Here is a 26,971-nt window from a genome sequence, read left to right as displayed (position 1 = left end):
ACTAAGAGTCTATGTTTGGGAATGGTAAAATTTGCAATTTGTCAAAATGCCAGCAGGGGGCAGCAGATCCCAACTATGGTATTCTACTTCTGTTTACTAGAGCTCGGTTATATGAAGATTGTCGAATAAAATACTTCTTATTGGGATGTTGAGTAAACTGAGAACTAGAAAGTTATATTCCTTGTCCAGGGTCACACAGCTAGTAGGTGTCAGACAGGACTCAAACCCTCTCTTGATTCTACTTTAATGGGCCACAAGGAGGGGAAAAGGAAATACAGATGAAACTCAGCTTTTCAGTCTTTCTCCCCCAATAATTATTTCTATTTTTTTAATGGGTCCAAGGTTTTGTGAAACCTAGGATAGATTCAGTTTTTATTTTTAAAAATGATAGTTGAGCTGGATTTGAATTTCACTAGAAATTTCCTGCAGTTGGGTGACTGTTGCATTGTGGGAACTCCTCACATTCTATGGCAGAGATGCAGACCCTTGAGATGGGAGCATTCCCTCCCTTGCTCTTCGCATGCACAGAGTTCCCACAGTCTTCAGGGAGCCAGCTTGCAGCAGGATATTTGTGACATTTGGGAAGGTATCAGTCTCACTATTGGTAAGGGCATTTTTACCTCTGCTGAGGGCTACAGGGAAAAAAGACAATAGATGAACTACTGGCTAAACTAATAAAAAAAAAAAAGCAAGGACAAATGTACAAAAGAAGGGAGAAATAACCATAAAAACAGGGAACTCAATGGGTGATTTAAAAAAAAAACTATTGCTCAATTCTATATGAATAAATTTGAAAACTTTTCTATGATAATATAATTTACCCAAACCGGATGAAGCTGGGGTGCCTAGGTGGCTCAGTCGGTTCAGTGTCCGCCTTTGGCTCAAGTCATGGTCCCATGGTCCTGGGATCAAGTCCAGCATTGGATTCCCTGCTCAGTGAGTAGTCTGCTTCTCCCTCTCCCTCTGCCACTCCTGCTTGTGTGCTCACTCTCAAATAAAATTTTAAAAAAAGCAACTGAATGAAGTTTTAAAATCTAAACATATTTCCATGGAAAAAAACAAAGGAGAATATGAAATTGTTTTTGTCAAGCTAATAAACCTGATGAAGACTGACACAGAAAAAAATGAAAAGCCCTGTCTCATGAAAAAACATTATTGCAAAAACCCTAAATAAAATGTTACCAATGTGAACCCAGCAGTTTAATGGACTCACATACCATAACTAAATGTTTAATATTAGGACATCCGGTGATATAATTAATATGGCTGGGTCTAGAAAGAGGTGGGTCCTAGGCAAGAAAACCATTTGCTTTCCTTTTTTTTAAAGACTTACTTATTTGAGAGAGAGAGTGCATGAGCACATGCAGGAACACATGGATGGCAGAAAGGGGGATGGTGGGAGAGAGAAACTTAAGAGACTCTCTACTGAGCCTGGAGCCCAGTTCAGGGCTCGATCCTGTGACCCTGAGATTACAACCTGAGCTGAAACCAAGAGTTGGACACTTAACTGACTGTGCCACCCAGGGACCCCAAAAATCATTTCCTTCTAGTTCCATAGATGCTGAAAAGTCATTGGTGAAAATCCAACACTAATTCTTGGTGAGGAAAAAAAGGAATGAATGGATGTTTTCTTAATAATATACACCTAAACATAATCTGTTGCTACCTCTAAGCCAGCATCATGTTGGGTAGGGCGATACTAGAAGCATTTAATCTGGTAGGGGAGGTATTGCCAATGGAATTAAATGTACGTACAAATACTGTAAAGGAGGTTGCAACAGCACTATTGGCAGACATGATCACATTCCCAGAAAAACTAGAAGAATCAACTAGAAACTACTAGAAACAGGGAAACTTAGTAAAGGAATAAAATATAAACAGAAGTCAAAGAGGAAGAAAGAATATGTTTTAGTATTTAAAACTTTTTTAAATTAAAAAGGTCTATAATAGCTAATACCAACATCATGCCCACCATGGGTCAGGCTCTGCTGTAAGGGTTTTACATGTATTAACCCTTGTAATCTTCACTGCAACCCCATGAAGTATAGTCTACCTCAATTCCACTTAGAAATAAGGGAATGGAGTCAGTGAGAGGTAAACTAATACTTTCTTGTTTACACAGGGATAGAATTTGAACAGAGACAGTACAGTTGCAGGATGTATACTTTTTTCCATGAAGGCCATACCAGTTCTTGATCTATTAAGAGGAGAGGGGCGGTACCATTTCCAATGGCAACAACAACAAGAAAACACCTAAGCATAAATTAAAAAATGTGCAGTACTTGGGCGACAACTGTATAAAATGCTGTAACGGGATGCAAAAGAAGGCTCCAACAAATGGAAAGGTTACTACATTGTGGGTATAGCCAGTGTATAACCACGTGTAACCAAAGATTACATCAGACGAGTGGGAGCCAAGGCCAATGAACATGCCAGGTTAGATCACTCTGGGAAGAAAGGGGACACATAAGCAGATGGACTTGTGGTATTAATGGAGAATTCTTTGCACTTGAGAGAGATTTAAGCAAGGTTATAAGCCAAGAGGGAGGTAGATACCCCTTGAGAGGGAGAGAAGGTGGAGACAAGGGAAAAGGGAATCTCTGGAGCAGAATCTGAGATGAAGGAGAAGCCCGCGGGGATTAGGTCCCCGGTGAAGGCTTTGAGCCCCTTTCCCGTTGCCACAGGAGGGGAGAAGGAAAGGACTGGCGTGGGTGCGGTTTTCTCTGGGAAGAGGGATGGACAGGCAGGTACAGGCAAGGCCTCCGAGTACAGGAAGGGTGCTTTGCAACATTGCCGAGGGGCAGTTGGTAAAGATCAGCTTGATAAAGTAGGAATAATGGGCCCCTGGTCAGTGGGGAAACTGGGAGTTGGTAAGAGCCCCAGTGCGAGAACATAGTTACACCATGTTCTGCTGCCATGGTGGACGGGTGCAGGTAGTATGCCGAGGGGGGCCTTCCCTCCAGGTTTGGCCGTCCTGGAAAGACAGCGGCATGAAATGCTGAGGCAAAACAGTTCACGTGCTGGGTGCAAAGGAAATGCAACTTTAAGAAGTTCACCAACCAGAGGAAAATGGCTATCTGGGCATCAAATATCTTCATGAGGTCAATGTATAAGGAGGATGAAAGGTGAGGAAGCCGAAGAGCGGGAGGTTTGGAGCAGACAGAATAGTAAGATCTCTGAGCTGAAGTTCTTGTGGACATAGTTCTTGTGGACATCTGTGGAGGTAGCTTCAGCAGAGTGGAGGTTCCTGGAGGAGGCGTCAAAAAACCATGCTGGACACCCAATTCGCCAGTGTGATCACAGGGAAAGAATGGAGAAGACCTTGAGCCAGGCAAAAGTCCTCAGTGAATGGGGAACATGGCTTGGGGGACATCAGGTGCACAGCAAGAAGAAAAGGGGGCAGAACTGGAGGGCAGGAGTATCACAGAGGGAGAAGATTTTACAAGAGGGAGAGAGAGAATGGGTGGGAAGTGGGTGTCGGGAGGAAGGTGTGCCTTGCCCCCTGGCCACAGCCAGTGCAACTGTTAAAGAAAAGGCCACCTCCTCTTGAAAAGGAAGGCAAGTGGTGCTGGACGACAGCTTTAGACTTCAGATTGGCCTGAAAGGGAAGAGTTAATATTTATTGACCACCTGCTGTATGCAAAAGACAGAAATTATTATAAGCAGCCCTTGTATAATCCTTAATGTTAGGGATTAAGAAATGGGTTTAGAAATCACCAATGTTGAAAGATAAACTGAGGCATTTAAAAAATGTTAAAATTTGGGGCGCCTGGGTGGCTCAGTGGGTTAAAGCCTCTGCCTTCAGCTCAGGTCATGATCGCGGGGTCCTGGGGTCGAGCCCCGCATCAGGCTCTCTGCTCAGTGGGGAGCCTGCTTCCCTTCCTCTCTCTCCACCTGCCTCTACTTGTGATCTCTGCCTGTCAAATAAATAAAGTCTTTAAACAAATAAAATAAAATAAAAAATGTTAAATTTATTTGAGTGTCTATAGATTCTAATCTGCGGGTGCCAAACCAGGAGTGGTTAGGAGCACTCCACCAAAGGAGGTCAGGGGAAAGACTTCGAGAACATGTGGGAACAAAGAAAGGAAGTTATCTGATTGGCTATAGCTTAAATCCTAGTTGGCTGTTGGTCACTGGCTGTCCTTGGCATTCAGTTTTGAAATCTTGAGGCACTTTGAGGGGTAGACTCTAGTTTGCTTACACAGGCAGTCTGGGCATTAGAACCCCCTCAGGCTAGTGGTTCTTATTTAATTGACTGAAACCAGGGCGCCTGGGTGGCTCAGTGTGTTAAAGCCTCTGCCTTCAACTCAGGTTATGATCCTAGGATCCTGGGATCAAGCCCAGCATCTGGCTCACTGCTTTGCGGGGGGGCCTGCTTCCCTCTCTCTCTCTCTCTCTGCCTGCCTCTCTGCCTACTTGTGATCTCTCTCTGTCAAATAAATAAATAGAATCTTACAAAAATAATAATTGACTGAAGGCCAATAATACGTTTGAAATCATGTAGTTAGATTAAATTCCAGGTTAAATGCGAGTTCTATACGGTTCTAAATCCTATGCTATTTGTAAGAAATATGCTGTCTCCTGCCTGCTAGGATGGCATCATTCCAGCAAGATGAGATGCAGACCTGTCTGTAAGTTCCTAGGGATGTTAGGTAAAATAAAATCAGAATTCTTTAAAAGGCCTCACTAATCTCAAATACAGGGAAATACCCAGGTATCGGAATCAAAGACGGCACTTTAAAGCAGAGTGAGGAGCACTGGAGCAGGAGCTTGAGCATCCTGGGGGGGTGGAGGCTGGGCTACTCAGATGCTGGGTATGTGACCTCCTGGAAAGGACAAGAGAGGAGATTTGGGGTTTAGCATGAGGGGGAGTTAGAACAGTGAAAGGGTGACCCTAGAAAAAGATCTGCCCAATAAAACAGACAACAAAGGATGAATGGTCCTGAATGATCAGCCAAGGCTCCCCTGAAAAATGAAAACCAGGGGCTCTGCCTCACACAGCTCTGGGTATAGGAACCACTGACTCAAAATTTACACCAGAAACTTGTACAGGGCTGACCGATTCATAGTGTTAGCGTTGCCAGATCCAGCAAATAAAAATACAGGACATGAATGCATATGTCCCAAATATTGTATAGAACACCCTTAAACTAAAAAACTTATTTGTTGTTTCTCTGTAATTCAAATTTAACTGGATATCCGGTATTTTGTCTGGCAACCCCACCTGGTGTACGTGACAGATACAAACGCTAAAACCACTCAGGAAGGCCATTATCATGAGGTTTTTCACAAGGAGGGAAAAGCCCTGCTAAGTAGAAGGGCTCACGATTAAACATAGGAAACCATCTAAAGACACAAACCATCTTGAACAAGAGTCAGGAGAAACAACACACAGGACGGAGCCTCAAGAACTCTGCCCATTCATTCACTGAGCAAATATTTATGGAGCAGTGTTTAAGGTGCTGGGGATCTGCAGGGAACGAAACACACAAAGCTCTTTTCCCTCACGGGATGGGGTCTAGCAGGAGAGCCAGAAACATCAGTACAGGCGCCGTGTCAGATGGTGATCAGCATTATGAAGAAAAGCAAAGCAGGAAAGGAGAGAGAAAATGTGTCAAGAAGAATGCTGGTTTTCAGACAGGGAAAGGAAGGAAGACCTCCTGGAGATTCTGAGTGTAGACTCGAAGGAAGTGAGAGCACGAGCTGTACAGATATCTGGGGCAAGAACTTTCCAGGAAGAGAGATCAGCGAGCCCAAAGGTTTCAGGAGGGGTGTATTCCCAGCAGGTTCAAGGGACAGCGCAGAGGCTCATGTGGCTGGATTCGGGTGAACAAAGGTCTGAGGGGTGACATAGTGATTGGAGGGCACAAATCACAGATTTGCCCAGTCCGGTACAGGAGCCAGCAGCCACAGGTGGCTGGTTACTTTTAAATAAATGACCTTCAGTAAAATAAAAAAGAATTCCTCGGTCAGTCCAGCCATATTCCAGTGCTCGACAGCCATGTGTAATTAATGAGTACCATGCTGTGCAACTCCGAGAATGTCTCTCTTGTTGCAAGAGTTTGACTGAACAGTGCGGCCAAAGCCTTATAAATCACTGCATCGCGGCTCCTACTCTAAGTGAGATGAACAGAACAATCAGAAAGAGAATATAAAATGAGTATGTTTTGGGCCCTTGCATGGCTCAGTCGTTAAGCATCTGCCCTCCGCTCAGGTTATGATGCTGGAGTCCTGGGATTAAGCCCTGCATTGGGCTCCCTGCTCAGTGGGGAGCCTGCTTCTTCTTCTCCCTCTGTCTGCTGCTCCCCCTGCTTGTGCTCTCTGTCAAATGAATAAATAAAATCTTTAAGAAAATTTAAAAAATATATATGTTTCAAATGATTAAAAAAAGAAGGCATCAAAGCCCTAGAAGATACCAAGACAGTGTAAAAAAGGGCAGATCTGAAAAAGAAACCACAGACATAGACATTTTTTAAAAACAAATTAGAACCTCAGTGGCTTGATTAAGCAGATGAGATAGAAGACAGGGTATATAGTAAACTGGGGTATTTCATGTGGGCCAGGCAATGCTCAAGAAGCTTCACTCATCTTCACACCAGGCGTAGGCAGGTGGATGGTATTGTTTCTCCCCACAGAACAAGCAAGGAAATAGGTGCAGAGAGGTGACGCCTTCTGCCCCAGGCCATCTCAAGTCTGTGTACCCAACCACTGTGCCATATTGTCTCTCGGGAGAGACACTCAGGAGAGAACTCAGCACAGGAAGATAAAGAGATGATAAGTAAGAGAAACCAAGGGACGGGGATGGAAATGGAATGAGGTCCAAAGAACATCCAGTAGAAATTCCAGGAGGAAGTAACAAAAATAGCAGAGGCAAGTAGTTAGTGCAAAACCGGATGGCTGAGAATCTGTTACAGTGGAGAGAGGGGAATCCTAGGATTCAAGATGCAGGAGTCCCAGGTAACATGAATACAAATAAACTCACAGAATTCATAGTCCAACACAGTAGTGAAACAGCAGCGTACCAAAGACAGAGCAGACATCTTTCAAAACCTCTAGGTGAATTTATTCCTAGAAGAGGGAGAGCTGGGAGAAAGACCCCCCGTGGTTGGAGAGGAGAGATCTGGGCGGTGCACACAGTGGTGGGGCTAGCCGCAGGGAGAGCACAGGGGAGAGGCTGGGCAGGGCTGGGCTGCATTGTTTCGGCGGAGGACGACTAGCATGACTGTACCTCAGCCCTAGCCTCTCTTCCAAGACTCAGCTGTTCCAAGATCCCAAAGGGCTTAGGCATGCTCTCTCAAGTAAGTACAGCGTGCATGTTGCTCTCAGAACTTGAGCAACTATTTGGTGTGCGAATGAAAGAGAGGCATTTTGAAAAATGAAAGAAGATGGGGTCGGAGGGAGACAAACCATAAGAGACTCTTAATCTCACAAAACAAACTGAGGGTTGGAGGGGGGCGGGTAGGGAGAAGGTGGTGGGGTTATGGACATTGGGGAAGGTATGTGCTATGGTGAGTGCTGTGAAGTGTGCAAACCTGGCGATTCACAGACCTGTACCCCTGGGGCTAATAATATATTATATGTTAATAAAAAATAAAAAATTTTAAAAAACGAAGAAGAAATGCTTAAAAAAAGAGAGAGAGGCCTTTTGAGAAAAGTGAGACCAACCTGGTACTTGCACTGGGACCACTGAGCTGATGTATTTCTAAAAGGCCATGCAGGAAATATTTTTGGAAGGCTATTCATGGTGACTCTAGTTGTGTCCATAACTGTGATTTCATTTTCTGCTAAGATTCAAAAAACAGCATAATAAACAGATCGCATCCTTCCTAGATGTTTTCTAGGCTGATTAGAAATATTAAGAAAACTTTAAATAGGAACAAAACCCAGTGCCATTTCAGCAGCTTCTGTGGTCAGTGTAGTTTTGTTTGTCAGGAAAGATATGTTGCAGTCACAACTGTAAGAAGTGACAGAATGCCATCTTGGCCTCCCAATGGGAGTTGATAACAGAAGACACCAGACAGTTAGAATGATCTCATTCTCACCTTATCACAGTTGCTGATGTTGCAAAACACTGAAAAGGACATAGCATTTTCCACTCTTATCTTCTACTTTAGGCTAGGCAGTGTAGGGTTTTACCAGACCTTTCCACTCAACCACCCCATCTGCACAGCAAGTCCACCTGGGGAAGTGCTGTTACAAAACCAAGTCCTATTCTCTCTGTCATGATTAGATCATGAGTATGGGCAAGAAATGTGGATGAAAATAACTTGAATTCACTGTAAACAAGTCTATTCCTGTGGACTAATATTTTAATGTTAGAAGGCTACATGCAGCCCACTAAGGGCCTGGATTAGAAAAACAGCTAATTCCAGAACAAAAACTTTGATAAATGTTGTTCCAACTAATTCTTACTTGTAAGGCTAGAAGGAAGGTGCATTAACGTCATTTTTATACAAGAAGAAATGGAGGCAAAGGGTTAGATATGACAGACCGAATATACAAATGGATAACGCACAGGCCATGCATAAAAACAGAACTCTGATTTACACCCCACAGCAATAAGCACAGGAAAGCAACCCATTATCCACAGGAGCCAGCCCAGAAGGCGAACCCGCTAGAAGTCAGGCTTGCCAGTCAGACCAGGAAGCAAAGCAAGAATGTTTGCTATGATTACTAACTGATAGCCTCTCACATTTTCTGTACGCATTTCCAATGTAGGGCCAAGCAAAGAAGGACAAATACACATCCCTAACCCATTATCTGGTCAATCCACCCCATAGCTTCCCCATGCCAACAGCCTCCAAGCAAGGCACACCTGCAGCCCTCCCTTCTTTTTCCAACATGAAGCTTTCCATCCCTCTGCTGCCCTTCGGCTTCTCTGCCAAAATGCAAGCGATGGTGGCGGACTCCCATGCTATAGTAAGCTCGAGTAGACTTCACTTGCTTGGCGGGTCTTATTTCCAGACTAACTGGCTCAAGATCCCTCAGCTATTATGCAGCTGATCAGGGTCTGGAACCAAGACCTGCCTGACTCCAAACCCAGCTCTTTCCACTGTAACCGCCTGCCCTTTGAGGAAGACTGAGCCTCAGACGCCTTCAACAGCTCAGCTAGCAGACACCAGTGAGAGGCAGGGGCACTGCGATTTGGCATAGTTTATTATTACAATTAGTATGCATATAAAACCATGTAAACTCCACAAAGTAAACAGTTTATACCCTAAAATAACCAAAAAGTCTGCTGTGAACTTCCAGCACCCTATTTTAAGATTTATAGTTTCACACAAAGTCATAGTTATACAAATAGAATCACAATATATTTTTTAGGTAAAGGATTTTTTTTTTTTTTTTTTTTTTTTTTTGGTCCACATTTTGTTAAACAAACACACATTTTCCTCTTTGGCAAAAGAGGGCAAATTCTGCACAGTAAATTCAACGCAAACAGATAAAAAGCACTGAACACGAGGTACGGCTGAGGTCTGGGCTAATCTGGAATCAGAGAGAACGCTGATTTTGTAAGAAACAAAATCAGTTCAGTTCCCCACCATCTCAGTAGAAAAGCTAGATGTGGATTTGGCCGCTGTCCCTTTTGCAAGAACACACCTCAAATAACTTTGTTTCATAGTGACAATGTGTTATTTCTGAAGAAAGTCACGCAAAGTGTGGGCGTCTGACCTCAGCAATATTTTTAATCTGAGGTACAAAAGCATCTGTCACAGTAAGTCCGGCTGTCATCACTGCGCCACCTTCATTCAGTTTGTTGGGAGAGCAGTTTTGGTGGCCCCTGCGTCTCCGCACTGGGCTTTGCGGACAGTTTGGAAAGGTGGATTTACATGTGAAAGCCAGACCGCCTCTGCGGGCAGAGGTGAGGAGGAAAGCCAAGTGGGATGAAGGCCCGTACCTCGGAGACCCAGGTCTGTCAGGCAGGGAAGCCGCCGGCGGCCCGCAGGAACCTATCCCAAGTGGCGTCCAAGGAACAGGCAGCTGCTGAGGTGGTTGTGTGCTATTGTGTTTTAATCTACAATCATAATTGCTAACAACCACCCTGGTGTGTTTCTCCTGCTTCAAGTAATTTCATTCCTTCCAAAAGAATGTTAGCAATGCTTTTAGTTCTGGTTATCAAAGGAAAGGAAACGAGCCACAATAACAACAAGATTAAGTTTAAACAGACCTGCTGCGAACACACTATCAGATAAAACAGACTTCGGGCGAACATACTATTACACGCGTTTCTGCAACAGCTTCAATCTCCCACTTAGCCTCTGTGCAGAAAAGCTGATCGAGCGAACTTAAGTTACTTTCATTCATGTTAAATACAACTCTGTACAGATTGCACATTTTATACGAAAGCAGCTCAGTGTCACAGAGAAATGAAAATGCCATCTGAAAATTGTCATTTTCCTAGCCCAACAGAACCCAACAGGCTCTTGCCCGAAGGGTCAGAACAAAACCAGATGCACTACTTTGTAAACAGTAGGAGGTGGGCCCTAGGGTTCCACCGCAGGATCCTATGAAATCTCAGGCACGCCCGCGCGCACACACGCACACTTGACCCCCCCTCTCCCGTCTGCCGCACGCCGCACACCGCTCGCGGCTCTGTACCGCAGCAGCGTGCTGTCACAGTGTGCTCACAGGAGAGCGGTCATGGCCGTGGGGCTCTGGGGTTGGAGGCAGTCTCTGGGGGCCGCATAGGCGGCGCTGGCGGTCGGCTTCGCCCGCGGCTCCTGGTAGTCCGGGTGGGCGCGCTCCGCCGTCGGGCCGCCGGTGGTGGGCTGATCGTAGCCCCGGCGCTCGGCGGAGGGCGCGGAGTGGGGCGGCGTCTGGTAGGGCGCGCCGCTGCCGGCTGAGGGCGAGGGCGTGAGCGCCGGTCCCGGGCCCGGCACGTGGTAGCCGCCCAGCGCCTTGAAGGTAAGCCCCCGCGCGGCGGGCCGCTCCACGATGGGCGTGGCGTACTCCGGCTCGGGGTGGGTCAAGGGCAGGGCGTACTCGTGGCGGCCGGCCGACAGGGGGCAGTGGTAGTGGCCGCCGGCCCCGGTGCCCGGCGCGGCCTCGTCTGCCTCGGTGTCCATCGGGCGGAAGGTGGAGCCCTTCCTGGTCACGGTCCCCGTGCCGATCAGGAGCGGCGGCTGGTAATCTGCAATTAGAAGCGCAGGAGACACACCGTGTGTGCGCCGCCCGGACGCCCGGACGAGCCGGTTGTTGGCGAAGGCGGCGCCCTGGGGAACCAGCTCTTCTGAGTGCCTATACCACATAGCAGGCAGGATGAGAAAGCCTGAGGTGTAAAAGGCGGAGGTGCTACACACACGGGCTTACAGAACAGAACTTTAGGAAGCCTCAGCGGGTCGCGGGAACCTGGAAAAGGCGGAGAGGACGCTTCCCCACACCTGGGAGAGGGGAGGGAAATACCTCATGGAGCTCTCAAAATGGCTCTCGAGATGCCAGATTTTGGAGTGGAGGCAGTAAATACTATGAGGAACGGGACCGGTGATTAAACAACCTATTAAAAACCATGGAAAGAGAGTTTGATGTGGTCAGAGTATGAGGGACATGGGGTACTTTAATGGAAAACCAAAAGAATAGGTTGGGGTCTAATGACAATGGCGATAATACCAATGAAGCTCCCATTTATTGAGTCCTTACTCTGTGCCAGGCACTATTCTAAGATACTAAGGTATCAATGAAGTCTTCAAAAAAAAAATTACAATGAAGTACTGACTGTTACTCCATCTGACAAACGGAAAACAGAAGCAGACTGAGATGAAGTAACTTCTCCAAGATCACAAGGTAAGCACCCAATGGAGCCAGAGGTCGAGCTCAGATCCCAAGTGCACACTGTTAACGTAGACTCCCACATAGAGAACACTGAGTGCCGTACTAGCAAGTTTGGTTTAGTTCCATAAAAGAAACCTGCTGAGGATTCTAAAGAAGAGACTGGCAAAGTTAAAGGTAACCAGGAAGCTGACTAAAGAGGGAAAGATCAAAAAAATGAGAAAAAAAGAAAAAGTGTAAGTCACACGCAAGAGGTCTGGCAGCAGCCTTGGGAAGGCTATCCCTTGGAGACATGACTCAGGCAATATGTATTACCAACAATGTGGGGAGTGAGGAAAGAGGGGAGCTAAGACCCCTTCCCAGATGTTAAGCCCAGATGCCTGAGGTAGACAGTCGGGAAGCCACTCAGAAGAGAATGTATGGAGCAGTCATGGGGAGAGTTAGGAACAATGGGTTCAATTTTGGACCCACTGAGGAACTGGTGACATTCGCAGGTAGTCCAGCAGGTGAGATTACTGACCTTTGGGGGACAGGGAGGGAAGTCGGGGCTTAGCAGCTGAGCAGACAAAAACGCAAGGAAGTGCTCTCTTTTGGGAGCTCTGGAGCAGGGGGGTCTCTCCTCTCTCTGAGGAGAGAGACTGTGGCTAAGTGGGGTGCGGGGGAAGAGCAAGACCTGGGGAGTCTCACAGTCAAGGTGCCCAAGAAGGACCACACAGTGGGGGAGGAGGACCGGCTGCACCAGAAGCTAAAGAACAATGAAAGGAATAAGAAGACAGACAAGGGGGTCTTCCCTCTCTTGTTTTATCTACAAGGTAGTACTAGAATTGGTGGGGGTCAAGGGGTAAGAAATAAGAAGATGGATTTTGGGTGGAGAGATGCTCTCTTTGCCCTGAAGCAGCTCAAGCAAGCTTTCCACTGGTAGTCTTCTGCCTGATACAGACATGCACCACCTGGGAACTTCTGGGCCAGTGGGCCAGGGCATTGCCTGAAGGCCCACATTTCTAGCAAGCTCCCTGATACTGCTGGCCCTCAGAATGCACTTTGAGGAGCGAGAAGCTAAGCAGTGCTCCTAGAGTGCAGTTGGTGATGCCTACGTATCTGAGAACCAAGACAGGTCTGCAGAAAGAGTACACAAATTGAGAGCAAGTGTTTAGAAACTCACAGCAATTCAAGACTAACTTTACGTCCATTGCTCTAATAAAAGAATTAGAGCTTTGTATTTTGTATGTCTTTTAAAAAATGTTTTCTCCTAATTTATACAACTGACCCCAAACAACAGGAGTTTAAACTACGTATGTGCAGTTATAGGCAGATATTTTTTTCAATACAGCATAGTACTGGAAATGTGTTTTCCTCTTTTTTATGATTTTCTTAATAACATTTTATTTTCTCTAATTTACTTTCTTCTAAGAATATAATATACACGGGCACCTGGATGGCTCTGTCAGTTAAGCAGCTGCCTTTGGCTCGGGTCATGATCCCAGGGTCCTAGGGTTGAGCCCTGCATTGGGCTTCCTGCTCAGTGGGGAGTCTGCTTCTCCCTCTCCTTCTGCCCCTCCCCCTGCTTATGCTCTCTCTCTCTTTCAAATAAATAAATAAATAAAATCTTTAAAAATATATATATATTATCTAATGCATAAAACATGTTAACTGACTGTTTATTTTATTTCTAAGGATGGATTCAACAGTAGGTTGTTCTTGTCTACAATAAGCTATGAATAGTTAAGTTTTGGGGAAGTCAGAAGTTATACATGGATTTTTGACAGTGCAGGGGGGCCAGCATCCCTAACCCCCTTGTTGTTCAAGGGCCAACTGTATTGTATTTTACAAAAGTATTAGTTCTCAATGAATTAGAAATAATTTTTTAAAAGGCAAAAGAAGAAAAAAAAGGATCCTTCCCCCAAGAAAGTCTGAGAAGCTTGATTTTCAGGGATGACTTATCACAACACAGAGGCCATTCTAACACTGGACAGCTTCTTTCATCTCCCAGCTCATCTTCTATAAGGGCAGGAGCTGTTCTTAATTCATCTTTCCAGTCCCTCTTTCTTAGTGTCTTCACCAAAATCTTAGCAACAGATTAATTCAGGGCTTCCAGATTTTCATGGTACCTTGGGGCCACTGCTATAGGTCTGTTCTAGCCCCTGTCAGTGTACTGGCCTCGTCTGAATGGGCTTATTTCCCTCCTGGTCTCGCTTCTCCCAGAAGCAGCACTTCCCACCCGAGAGCACCGTCCCAAGGGGTTGCCGCTTACCTGCCATATCACTTGTGATGAGATCTAACTTTTGCGTCATTTCCTTTTCATTATCATAGCTGATGGTGAACTCAGTGGACTGATGTCTGGCAAAGGGATATTTGATCTGCTTCCAACAGTCTGGAATAAAGATAACACGAAACACCACTAATATCTCAGAAGCATAACGTACATTGTCCATGATGTGTTTCTCGATGAGTTGGGGTCAGGCCACCTCCTGCCGGCTGACCTTACATGTAGAGAGTGGCCACGGCTCCTCAGATATATGTAGTAGAGACAGCATACTGCGGTCGTTACAACAGCGAACACCATTCCAACCATGCTTTCCACTTGCCTTCACGATGTATTTGTGTACCCCTTATGTCCCAGATTATCCCTATGTTACACTTGGTGGCATGGCTTCCCATCATCTGCACAGATGTGACACTCATGTCTCAGGAACCAACACTTTTGGCTCTTGAGACTCTGCAGAGGTGGTGTCCCAAAGGCCTCCTAAGATTCAGAGGTGTCCTTCCCTGCTGCTGTCTCTCTGGACTGTAGATGACTCATTGCATGGGCATCCTGTAGTCCTAAGGATTTTCTGCAATTGAACCTGAACCCTGCCTGGTTCTTCCTTTGCTTTCCCAGGATGGGAAATACCATGGAAGACTGGAGATGCGGGCCAACAACATACTTTGTGAAAATAGGGCTTTTATAACTTCTCCTGGGTGACAGGCAATGGGGTGGCCTAAACTCCAATACCCTCCCTCCAAAAAAAAAGAATGTTGATAAATGATGGGATAATGCTGAACAAAAGTAAAAGTAACTGGCCATGAAAACTTCCAGTTGAAATAAAGAGATATGATACAATATTCCATCCCTTTTAGGCTTGCTAACTTAAAGGCTATAGAGCTTATTTTTTTAACCATGTTAAGTGTGGGCCACAGACCTAATAATGCTTTTAATTTGCAGACCCTGTCCCTTCTCTAAGACAAAATAAAATCATAGATAGAGTTTTCTGTAAACCAACCTGTTTTCTGGGCCTTAGCTGATCCATATGGATTTCCTTTCTTCTTCTTCCTATAGAGACAAAAGAATCTTACTTGAAAAGCTTCCTAAGTTGTAAGTATTATTATAGAAGAATACGTGAATTCTTCAGAAGAATAATTTAGTAGAAGAATTCTTTTAGAATTTTAGAAGAATTTTTAGTAGAAGAATACTTTCTACCCCTACCCAACTTGTTTTTAAAACATGTATTAACATTTTATCTTGGCCAAAGTAAGGCTGCTTCTCTACACATGAACATCAGAAAAGCAAACAGTTTGGTTTTGTGATTATTTGCATAATTAGAGAAGAAACTTAAAAAAGCCAAGGCACATACTTTCTAAAGGCTGCAAAGATTCCTATTCCAAGCAGCAGGGCAAGGAGCACCGGCAGAATTGTAACAGCTGTGATGTTTATTCCTAGGAAGAGGGAAAGCCGCCATATTAAAACAGAAATGAGCTGCAGCCCAAGTTCAGTCTAAAACTCAACATTGATTTGAAAGTTCTTCAACGGTTTAATACGGGTTAAATGAATTTGTGCTAGGCATTTCCTGATATTAGAAAGCAAACAGAGGGGATATAAAATTCTGGCTCAAGTTTAGGAAAATAATTTTTTTTTTCCCCAAACGGCAATTTTTGGTGGTCTTCGGGGATTAACATTTACTCTGAACTTGTTGGGACGACATTAGGCTTCACAATCAGAATTGAGGGGAAGGTTTTACTCTGGCCCACCCAGCTGGTTGGGAGGTAATCAGCTCAAGGAACCAGTTCCCCCAGATGGTGGGAGGCTTTGCACGTGTGCACTAACAGTAGCTGGGGGAAAGGGAAGAAGAGCCCTGGGCTTCCTGTTACCAGGACTCTGGAGCAGTGGGCTAAGAGGAAATGCAGCCCGATGACCTCAGAGAGCATTTCCACTCTGCTCACAGAACACCATGTCTTCCTACTTTAAAAAAGGAAGTCACTTTAACAGCTACTAAAGCAGGCTCCAACCTTGTACACACTATGCAAACTAAAGGAGGAATATTTGTTCTTCACCCTTTATCTGTGATCCTTGAGAAGGGATCATCAACAAAGGGATGATCAGGAGTGGAAATGTATAGTTCATGAAATGGGGGGGGGGGTAAAGGACCTTCAAAAGGAACAAAAGTCGTAAATAACTGGGTTATTATTTACCAGAGTGGAAGTTTGGGAGAAATCTAAGAACTTAAGCTTCCAATAATAGGGGAATGGTTAACTAAGTGATGGTATGTCCATAGGAAAAACACTATAAATGTATTAGCAACTGTGTTTTTTAACTATTTAATAACACTGGCAGATGCTCATGATACAAGGTTAAGCAAAAAAATCTATGCTACAGACAAAATATGTGGTATGCTACCATTTTTTCTCAAAGATATAGACAAATATGGTAAAGTGGATACAGTGGAATATGGTGATTATCTGTGGATGCTAATTTATGGCTTATTACTCTCATATTTAGATCTCTAATCTTTCTAAATTTTATAAAATTACACAAATCATTTTATATTCTGAAAAAAATAAATGTACTTTTAATGTTTACTACTTGAATAGGTTATATGTTTACATATTTAAACTTCAAAAAGTTTACGAAAGTCTCCCTCCTACTTCTGTTTCTCCTCTACAGGAAGCCAGATTATGTTTCCTGACATTCTTCCAGAGTTTTGGAATGATTATCTCTCTCTATATATATATTCGTTCTTTATTCCCTTTTTTTAAAAAAATTATTTATTTGAGATAGAGAGAGTGAGCACAAGCAGGCAGAGGGTCAGAGGAAGAGGGAGAAACAGACTCACTGTGGAGCAGAGAGCCCAATTTGGGTGGGGCTCTATCCCAGGATCCTGGGATCATGACCTGAGCTGAAGGCAGACACTTAACAGATGGAGCCACCCAGGCACCCCTCTTCATTTCCTTTTTTGCATACTTGGTAGAGTGCTACATGGATTATCCTTTCCTTTGCAAATTTCCTTAAGTTTGTCTCTACCCCAGAGCTTCCCCATTACTAAACATATTTATTTTTCATGACAGCAGAGTATTCCATTGTATGGAGGTGATATGATTTTTCCATAAAATCTTTACCCGGTGTTTGAAGGGCAAATACTACTTTTTCTACTTACAGTTTTGCACGGAAGAGTTGTGATTATACATCACTTTACACATACCCAGCTACCTGTGGACCCTCTGACTCCAGACATTCATACGACAGAGAAAAAAGTTTTTGTTGAAGCTACTGTAATCATCACATAGAGTCCGATTATCCTCCTGAGGAAACCACAAAACAGTTAGTGCTCTACCTGTGGGTACTTCTGGAGAGGGGACGGATTTTGTGATCATCTCATCTTCTCTTTCAGTGGCACTGACAGTGTTTGGACTTGCTTTGTGCAACACCAATGAATCATTACCTAAGGTAGAGGAGATGTTGGAAGAACCCCATGAGTAACAACCGTCTGTGAGAGGGCAGGAGCAGAGCCAAGTAACTCGCTGACTTGCCTTGTGTGATCTGGCAGCCAAAGAGTTCCACTTTCAAGGCTATCCTCTGGTGCCACGTCTGGGGGACAACCCGCACGTATCTAGCCACGATGGGAGGGATAAAATTATTCCTCACTGGATCCCGAAAATTAGAGTTGCCTTGAAACACCTGTAGAATCAAATAACTTTAACCTGAAGAGGCTGGTAGTTAGCTCCTCTGTCTTTCCCACCCGACCCCTAGCTGGTTTTAGGACACCAAAGCCAGGAACCCAGGTCTGCTGTAGTTCCGCAGACACGCTTGGTAGTGAAGCTACAAGGCTTTGCCAACAAAGGCAGTGCTGCAGATCTGTTTTCTGGAAACACACTGATAAAACATTTGGCGACCTGCTCTCCCACTCAGTTCTTTCCTCCAAAGTTTCTCTTACCTTTTCTTTATTACTCGCAATTCCTTTATAGGTCCTCCACTTGGAGTTGTTGTTTTTGAACTTCATCACGAAACTCTTAACGTAAAAGTTGAAATTTGACTGTGTGGATCCTGTGGTCATAATTCCTTGTAAGAAAATATTACTGATAGGTTAGATTTTACAATATATATAGCATGTAGTACAATTCCAGGTTTCTTTTCTCTTTCTTTTTTTTTTTTTTTGTTTCCTCCTTGAAATCTTAAATCATTTTACAGACCAATTATTCTTATTTGCATTTTAAAAACTGACCACAGCTGAGTGTTTCCACACTGACAACATGCCATAAAAAGGTTTCATCTAGGGGCACCTGGGTGGCTCAGTCGGTTAAGCATCTGCCTTTGGCTCAGGTCATGACCCCTGGATCCTGGGATCAAGCCCTGCATTAGGGAGCTTGCTTCTCCCTCTCCTCTGCTGCTCCCCCTGCTTGTGCTCTCTCTCTCTGTGTCAAATGAATAAATAAAATCTTTAAAAAAAAAAAAAGTTTAATCTAATCCCTATATCCACACTTAATAATCTGCACACAGGCTCTTCCCATCAAGACAATGTGAAGGCCTGTTACTTTTAGAAAAGACACAGAATACTTTGATGTAACTAAAGAGGTACCTACCTATGCAGCTCAGAAATATAATTTCAACTGCCCGTCATTTTGCATTTGTGAAACTGTACCTGTTATTTTCTTTTTCTCTCCCAAATCAGTCTCCAGCCACTCGCGCTGTTTGCGGTTCTTGCCACTGTCCCTCGAAGCCCATGACAGGTCTTGGCCCTGAACTTGGGCATGGCCAGGAGACCAGTGAACCTCTTCTCCCATCTCACTGACCCACTGCCAAGAAGCTCTGATCTGTGTTTCAGGTTCCAAACTCAATGATCTGCTGCAACCTAAAAAAAAAAAAAAAAAAAAAAGTACTCCAACTCATGTAGAATAATTTAGTTGATTTATTTCCATTCTGGTATCAAATCAACTGTTTAATTACGAGTTTTTAATAACCTCTACTTTTCATCTGACTCATTTGTACTGTGGTCCCTTCCACTTGCTGCTTTTCTTTTTAATGGATCTCACTGAAGTCACATCTGAAGTCACATCTCCTATAAATGACATCTCTTTGTTCCCACTATAGATTTTCCTTTTGAGATCTCTACATTCACCCTCATTTCAGCAAAGTACAATGTGTCTTAAAGGTTTAAAATACCACGTTTCTTCTCATTTGATTAGAGGGGACATTATTGTCTGTGTTCTTGAAGAGAAAGGACATCGGGTGTTCTGAAGATCAGTAAGTCGTACTCAGCATTGTCCTTAGGACTTAACTTCTACCATGTCCAAGACAATGCAGAGGTTAGCAAATAAAGGCTACACTCCTCTCCTGGACAAAGAAGACATATTCATATTGTTCTCCTGGAAACATTTTACTTTATGTTGAAAGAATATTTCCACAGAATGAATTTTGTGACGGAGGGGCTAAAAAGCCTTTATTTTGCACACTCATGTTCAATCACTTTATTCAAGATAAACATAAATCAAACTGTAATATTTAAAAACTTTTCCTGGGGTGCCTGGGTGGCTCAGTGGGTTAAAGCCTCTGCCTTCGGTTCGGGTCATGATCCCAGGGTCCTGGGATTGAGCCCCGCATTGGGCTTTCTGCTCAGCGGGGAGCCTGCTTCCTCCTCTCTGCCTGCCTCTCTGCCTGCTTGTAATCTCCGTCTGTCAAATAAATAAATAAAATCTTTAAAAAAAAATATAAAAGCTTTTCCTGTTAAAATCTAACAGAGAGGCATTTATCTTAACATAAATGGCATTTTGAATTTTTACTTTTTTGGCATAAAGTTTGACAGAGCTTAGATTATAAAGAAAAATATGTTCTACTTCATGCTAATTGAGTTACTGTCTCGGTGTTTTTTTTGTTTTGTTTTTTAAGATTTTATTTATTTATTTGACAGAGATCACAAGGAGGCAGAGAGGCAGGCAGAGAGAGAGGGAGAAGCAGGCTCCCCACTGAGCAGAAAGCCCAATGCGGGGCTCGATCCCACGACCCTGGGATCATGACCCGAACCAAAGGCAGAGGCTTTAACCCACTGAGCCACCCAGGTGCCCCTGTCTCAGTGTTTTTAAGTTACAGCATACTTGTTGCTGTGTGACCTGTGGCGGGGGGAAAGAAATAAAATCCTTTAAACTTTATCATTGGAGGGGCCTTGGAGGAAACGCTACCACTGAAGACTTTAAAATATCAAATTCTTAAGAGAAACAGGATCCTTACCATTGGAGGTGAAGAGAAATCGCTTGTCGGACAGGGAACCACTGCAACAATAAACACAAACAGGAGGTGAGTTGCTCACCTGGGTCGCAATGGCGGACACAGCACCACAGCCCAGGCACCACAGAACCTTCCCGCACCTCATGGGATCCTCGCCGCACCCTGGCAAGGCTCTTAGCTTCTTCGTCCCTGGCCTTCTAGAGAGAAACTCAGCACCACTGAAGGGAAGCAATGTTCCTCAAGCCACCCAGGTGGCAAGTGGCCAGGGCTGTGAGTTACAGCTGTAGGGTCAACATCTTGCGTGGTTTCAATCATTGCCTCATTGTGTGGGGAAGGGAAGTGCACACATACAGTCTCGGGAACAACCTTAAGACCGAGTTAATTAATCCCTGGCAATGGAGGCAGAAAGAATGACAGCCCTGAATGCTCCCGTTTGCTTCAGTAGCCGCCCTGGCGCACCCCAGCTGCGGTCTATGGTCAAGGACCACGGAGAGAAATGAAGAAGACCGGCCATTTTTAGAAGAATGACCATGTCATTTGCTAGCTGCCTTCTCCACAAACTTTGCTCCTTCCCCAGTGGTGCCACTCTGGGGCAGCCTCAGCCCCGTCTCCCTCCAGTCATGCTGCTCCCTACTGTGGTAAGCGACACACAGTCGTGAGCCATCCCGATGCTGGATGACAGGTGCGGTGGGAGAAAACTCACAGCATCTCACGGACCTGGCCTGAGCTGGGCCTCGCCCCTGGGGGACAGTCCCATGGCTGAGCTGGCATTAATCCCTGGGCCTGTGGACTCTAAGATTTCTACAGTGTGTGGTACTCTCACAGGCAAACATCCTATTGGCTTTGTTCTGCCGCTGTCTCCTTCGGTGGGGAAGAGATTCTAAGGCCCAAGACCATATCTACCTTTTTGTAAATCCCTTACCAACTCAACAGCATAAAAATATGTAGAAAATACGGAGTTCTCAAGATGAATCTTGCGTGCATAGTACTCACTATATTGATACTAGAGAAAGCCCAAGAGGTAGATGTCACTGCTGTGCTCAATTACTTTACAATCTGAGAGTACTCCTTGTTCTTTAAATGTTTAACTCTGAATTGTATCCGGCAACCATGGACAGAAAGAGTCCTGAACGTTGAAATCCTCGGAGAACCGAGAAAGCATCTGGACAAGAGTCTTAAGAACCTTCCCATCAAAGCTCTTGTGGCTGTTGTCATTTCAAAGTACCAGGCAATCTACCTCCCTGGAATGGACGTTTTCGTCCATCTTCCTTGTCCACTCTCCAATGGAGACTCCACAGCCCTGCCATTCCGAATAAGGTTCTTTTATAACCTCTGCACTGACTACAGCGCAGCCACCCATCACTTCTCCCAGGAAAAGGCGGACCCACGGGAGGCCCGGCACTTGCCGCCATTCACGATAGCACCAAAGCCGGGGAGAAGATCCAGCTCTCCTAAGTTTTAAAGAAAGGCGCACCTTGTTCACATTCGAAGTTTCATTAATTTATTTAGAGCCTCTATGTGACTGCTTTTTCCATTTTTTTTCTCATGTTCCTGCACGAAGTATTACACTTAAAATTTTGCCCAAATAAAGCCACCTGATATCGGGGTAACTCGGAGGGCCTCAACTTGCTCCCACTGCCACAGGACACTAAAATATTTATTTGGCTGTTGTTGAAAAAGAGAAGTTAGGGAAAGAAGGATAGCTGTGGAGTTAGCCGTGGGAAGACACTGCCAAGGAAGGCTCTGCTTGGAACAGCTCTCTGCCTGGCTCTTCTCTGTGATCAGCTGGAATATGTTTTTTCCATTGCCCTCTAGTAAGCTAAATACAACCCCTCAGAGAATTCTATCAGTAAATGAGCCTCCTCTTTTAGAAACGAAGGGGTTCTGAGATGGTCACATATCAGGGTGAATGAATTCAGTCTGATGATTGGAGTTGCCAGCCTTCCCGGAGGGCTCTCCAGAAGCAATCAGGAGGAGGCTGATGTAAACCAAAAGAAAGGCCTTCCCTGATGGTGGTGTGAGCCTTCACCCTCGGGCTGAGGTCAGACTCTCTTCCTGATTCCATTCTGGTCTCCTCAAATCAAGGAAGTGACCCGACCCGGATGAATCCCAGAAGAACCCTAGATATTTACTTTAGGGACTCCTTCTTCCTCAGCGGCAGCACTTCCTTCTGTGTTTTTTCCTGAACACCAAACAATCATGTGTGGGAACAGAAGTTCAATGACCGCAGGCACACTACTTCCCCGGCAGTGAACCAGCACAGATCAAAACAGCTGCCCCCCAAAAGCCTGGGAGTTGGGATGAGAGCAAGAGATGTGCTCATGTGTCATTTACTCTTCTCTGCTCAGGACAAAGAGCCAGAGCAAAATCAGAGCTAGAAGGAAGAAGGGACCTTGAAATAATTCTGGACTTTCTCTTCTCACCAAAACAAAAATCCAACAATTTGTTCAAAAAAACCACAGGCAGTGTGAAGTAATACTCTTCCTCATTCATTCCAGGTGGACACTTCTGGACTCTTCTCTTTGCACCAACATTTAATTTCCAATTACATAAAGTGACTTCATCTGTATCAAGCCCAGAAGTAATTAAGAACATGTCTACTTCTCTTTGACGATTTAAATAATTGCTTTTTCAAAAGTATAATAAGATCCTAGTAGTACAACCTCAACTTTTTATGATCCTATTTTTCTACAAAAGAAGCATCGAAATGTATACAAACATAGGCAAGAGATAAAAAAAAAAAAAAAAAAAAGAAAGAAAGAAAAACAGATTTAAAACCAGAGCAATTCTTTGCTCCTATCCGGAGATGCGGTTCCCAACAAATCTAGGCCACAGCACGGCATCTTCCTGAAATAGTGTCCTGGTGTCAATATATCAGACCATAAAAAATGTAAACAGAAACAGATCCTCAAAAGTCAAGATGAAGCTGACACAGCTTAGTGTGTATAAGTCATCACTTTTATTATAAATCGGAATATAATATTTATGTTCCAAAAACCTTGAGGCAAATACATAAGTGAAAAATATATGTATGCACACATGTGGCACATGTGTATATAATACATGCATGCATATATTTATATAGTACATATGTGTTCATGCATACATGTATGTATAAATACATGTGTGCATACATAAAATTAAATATAATACACACATATATACATTTTATTTATTTGAGTAAGAATTTTGCTTTCTAAAGGTACTCTGTTACTAAGCTTTTAGATCTTAAATTTGGGACTGATTTGTCTTTGAATGATCACACAATAGGAAAAGAAGATTTGGGGACCTCTCAAAGCTAAAAGTCTTATCCAGGGGGAAAGGAGAGGGGAATCCTACCCATTGTAAGCAAGGAACACAAAGACAGAGCGGTGAGCCTCCCCATCAGAGGGCAGACTGCACACACCCAGTCCTTAGTGGATGGCTGCCTTCTATGGATTATATACAGCATCACTTGCGTGGCTTGTGAAAGACATGGACTGGAAAACCCTGTCCAGTTACCCCACCTGCAGCCCCGACTCAGGAATGCCCATGGGAGCTCTGCCTTTTCCTTCAGTCACCTGCCAGCCAGGGCCCTGGATGCACACATGGCACGCTCACTGCCACAACTCCTCTATGTCCCTCTCTGGGCTTTGACTCTGCTCTCGTGTCCCCATATGCCTGGTTCCTGCCTCCCACCAAATCCAAGACTTGCCTCTTTCATGAAGGTGACCTAACCAGTTTCTCCCCCAACTTCAGCCATGGCTTCCAAATCCTCTCTCTTGTGAACTTAAGACAACACCTCAATCCAGACGTGGGTGTTGGCCCCTAAGTTCATTTATGAGTTCATCAACTGGTTCTTTGGAACTTAAGATACATTTTCCCAAAAAACAGTATTATAACTCAGAGTCAGAATCCCCATTTGAACTATAATATTGCTAAACTAAGCTTTAATATATTTTATATATAAACTAAGGCAGAAGGGGAAAGGAAAAAAACCTACTATATAACTTTCTCAAAATGACATCAGAGTCACTGTATTTATGCGAACCAGGGAAGCTATCAACCCCCTTATGTAATTTCTTTTCACCAGTTGAGATGGCCCACACCCACTTGGAGAACAGAGCAGAAGAAACACGATTGTGTTCTTTCTGCCCACAAGCAGGGACCACAGCAAAATGGCGGGGTGGGGGGTTAGAGTGGGGATGGTTGGTGATCTGCACATGGTCTAGGGAGTGGTAGAAAATACATGCCCTGACCTCCCTTTCCTTACTTCTGGATCCTGAAATGCCTGTAGTCTCTCTTGTGCCGTATTTTGGGGACCAAGACTATGTGACAACCTGTCCAAAAAACACAGGGTCATGGTAGCAGGAAGACATTTCTGGGGCCGATAGGGAGGGGGCGAGAGATAAATACCGTGGCTTGAGGATCAAGCCTCCCTCCCAGGCTCCCAGGGACAGCCTCCCTCTAGCCCATTCCAAGCTGCCTGTTTCTATGGGCGACAACCTGGACTACAAGGCAGGCTTGTATTTAGTTCTAACAGCTCTTGTTTTCTACTCCAGAAGCTGAGGAAACCTAAAAGCATTAAAAGCTCAGGTTGAAAAACTGAACAATTGAACAATTGACATATTTTTTTCTCATGAAGCTGTAAGAGCAGAGAATACCAGCAAGCAGAGAGGTGTATGTTAACAAAAGCCCTCTTTTTTTTTTTTTCACTTCCCAACTATTACTCATCACTAGGAGCTTGTCTCCAGGGGATCTTCTGGGGGAGCTTGGCAGTTCTATGGAGGCTTATTTTAGTTCCCCATCTCCTTCAGTACCTTTGGCAATATTGCAGATAACCAGTAATTTATTAAAACTGGGAAAACTGAAAATGGATTGCCTTTATTTTCTCCTCCCAAAGAACCTGAGAGTAGAAACACTCCTTTGCCCCAGACCTTCAGAGATGTGTCATTTCAACTCACTTGTCTGCATAACCAGTGAGCGTCTTTACTGTTGGGCTGATCTTCCACAAAGACACCGTAAATGCTGCTTGAAGCACTCACACACATTCTTTGCAGCTGACGAACCCTTGGTATCATAAGCCCACTGTCCCTTCCAACTTGTGAGCTGATAAATTATGCCTTTGGGGTCACCTTCTACTCAGAACAAAAGACAAAGTACTTACTCTTTTGAGAGCACACCGTTGGCCAGGATTCCTTCATATCGACTTAGCCCTTTGCGCTGAAGCACGCTGATCTGACCGCCCAACTCATCTGCAATGATTCCTGCATGGATGGCTGCTTTGCACAATAATGAGGTCTGAAATACAGCAATGTCATCACTCACGGCTACTCAAGAACACATTTAAAATATGGTGGGAAGTTTTCATCTTCTTCTAACATGTGGTCAGGATCCTTATTTGACCCACGACATTGCTACATTATAATTCATTTAAATAAAAAGTAAAAGAGGAGGGGAAAAATTATTGTATAGCCATCTCAAAGTGACTTCAGAGTTCCCACATTTACACCAGCTTGGGCACACATCCACTAGAGAGGGAAGTAGGTAATTTACAATCGTGGTGGCCTCCCAGGGAATAACGCCTCCCAACCATCACGCTCCCATGTAGGTACTCCAATTGATGGCATGGACCTCATAACTTGCTTGGTTCTGCTGCAGATGACACAGCCCAACCAAATGCCACACACGTCATCGTGGCCACCTTTGACCCTCTGGTCCCACCTGACGTGCCACATGACTGCAGGAGCTCTTGTAGACAAGGGGAGATTAAGAACTGACCAGTCCAAATTGCTGACTCACAAACTCATCAGCAAATAACATGGCTAAGGAAAGAATAGCAAAGGGAAAGGGAGAGGGAGAGGGAGAAGCAGCTCCCCATCGAGCAGGAAGCCCTATGCTGGGCTCCATCCCAGGAGGACCCTGGGATCATGACCTGAGCCGAGGGCAGGCATCCAACCAACTGAGCCATCTAGGCACTCCCATGGCTACAATTTTAAGCCACGAAATTTTGGGGTGGCTGGTTAAGCACGAACAGATAACTCATCAGTTTCTTACATCTGCTTTCCCAGATACACCAAGATTATTTGAGAATGTGAACCTTCCATATCACAGTTTCCTTTTATAATTAATTCAGAGATTGAACAAGGCACCAAAAAACAAAACAGTGATGTCAACCACATAATATTAAATGGAACCAAAACTTCACAAAGGTCTTACAGCTATAAGAATGAGCAACCCAGAGACCAAAGCCTCCATCTCATTTCCTGAGTCTCTTCTGGAAGGGTCAAACAGCTGGCATCTGCTCAGTCCTCCAACATTGCTGCCTGGAGTGACCAAGCAAGTGGGAGCACCTGACCGGCCGGTTAGCAGGTGCCCCTGGGACTGGAACTGGCCCACTGGCAGTGGGGCTGGGGTAGGACTAAAACTCGTTCATGAGGTACCCAGGCCCCGAGGTCCCTGTGGGCACAGACCTGTGTGGGGAAGTGATTAGGAAGTCAGCCCAGGACTGAGGAGCTGAGGAACAGCATTTTCTAAATAAATTTTAGCAATGCCTCACTTCTCCATGATGGCTAATGCCAAACTGAGAAAAGCAGCTCATGAAATTGTGTCTCAGTAAGTGGACTTGGGAATTTCTCTTTGTGTTAACGATAACACTGTTGCCTTAATTTTCCATAGAACAATTCTCTTGGATTAAGGTTATAATATCTGGGGCACGAAGGAGACCAACTGTATTTTGTAATAATGTGGTTGCAA

General features: G+C 44.5%; 1 protein-coding gene across 4 annotated transcripts in view; it reads right to left on the bottom strand.

The window, feature by feature from the left end:
* Positions 1-9,135: 9,135 nt before the first annotated feature.
* DCBLD1 (discoidin, CUB and LCCL domain containing 1) overlaps positions 9,136-26,971 on the bottom strand; it is a 66,794-nt gene continuing 48,958 nt past the window's right edge. For 3 of the 4 annotated variants that reach the window (XM_059400607.1, XM_059400609.1, XM_059400608.1), the window contains 10 exons: positions 25,383-25,516; positions 20,240-20,280; positions 18,657-18,866; positions 17,952-18,076; positions 17,548-17,695; positions 17,352-17,459; positions 15,378-15,459; positions 15,027-15,076; positions 14,018-14,137; positions 9,136-11,131 (listed from right to left, as the gene is read on the bottom strand). In XM_059400607.1, the coding sequence (XP_059256590.1) occupies positions 10,626-11,131; positions 14,018-14,137; positions 15,027-15,076; positions 15,378-15,459; positions 17,352-17,459; positions 17,548-17,695; positions 17,952-18,076; positions 18,657-18,866; positions 20,240-20,280; positions 25,383-25,516 (1,524 nt within the window). In that variant the 3' untranslated portion in view covers positions 9,136-10,625. Of the gene's footprint in view, positions 11,132-14,017; positions 14,138-15,026; positions 15,077-15,377; positions 15,460-17,351; positions 17,460-17,547; positions 17,696-17,951; positions 18,077-18,656; positions 18,867-20,239; positions 20,281-25,382; positions 25,517-26,971 lie in introns of those variants that run through there. The other variant, XM_059400610.1, reaches the window with a different exon arrangement.

The sequence above is a fragment of the Mustela nigripes genome, chromosome 5 (assembly GCF_022355385.1).
Source record: "Mustela nigripes isolate SB6536 chromosome 5, MUSNIG.SB6536, whole genome shotgun sequence".
Taxonomy (NCBI): Eukaryota; Metazoa; Chordata; class Mammalia; order Carnivora; family Mustelidae; genus Mustela; species Mustela nigripes.
Note: the sequence above shows the minus strand (reverse complement) of the source record. Positions and strands in the feature narration are given on the sequence as shown.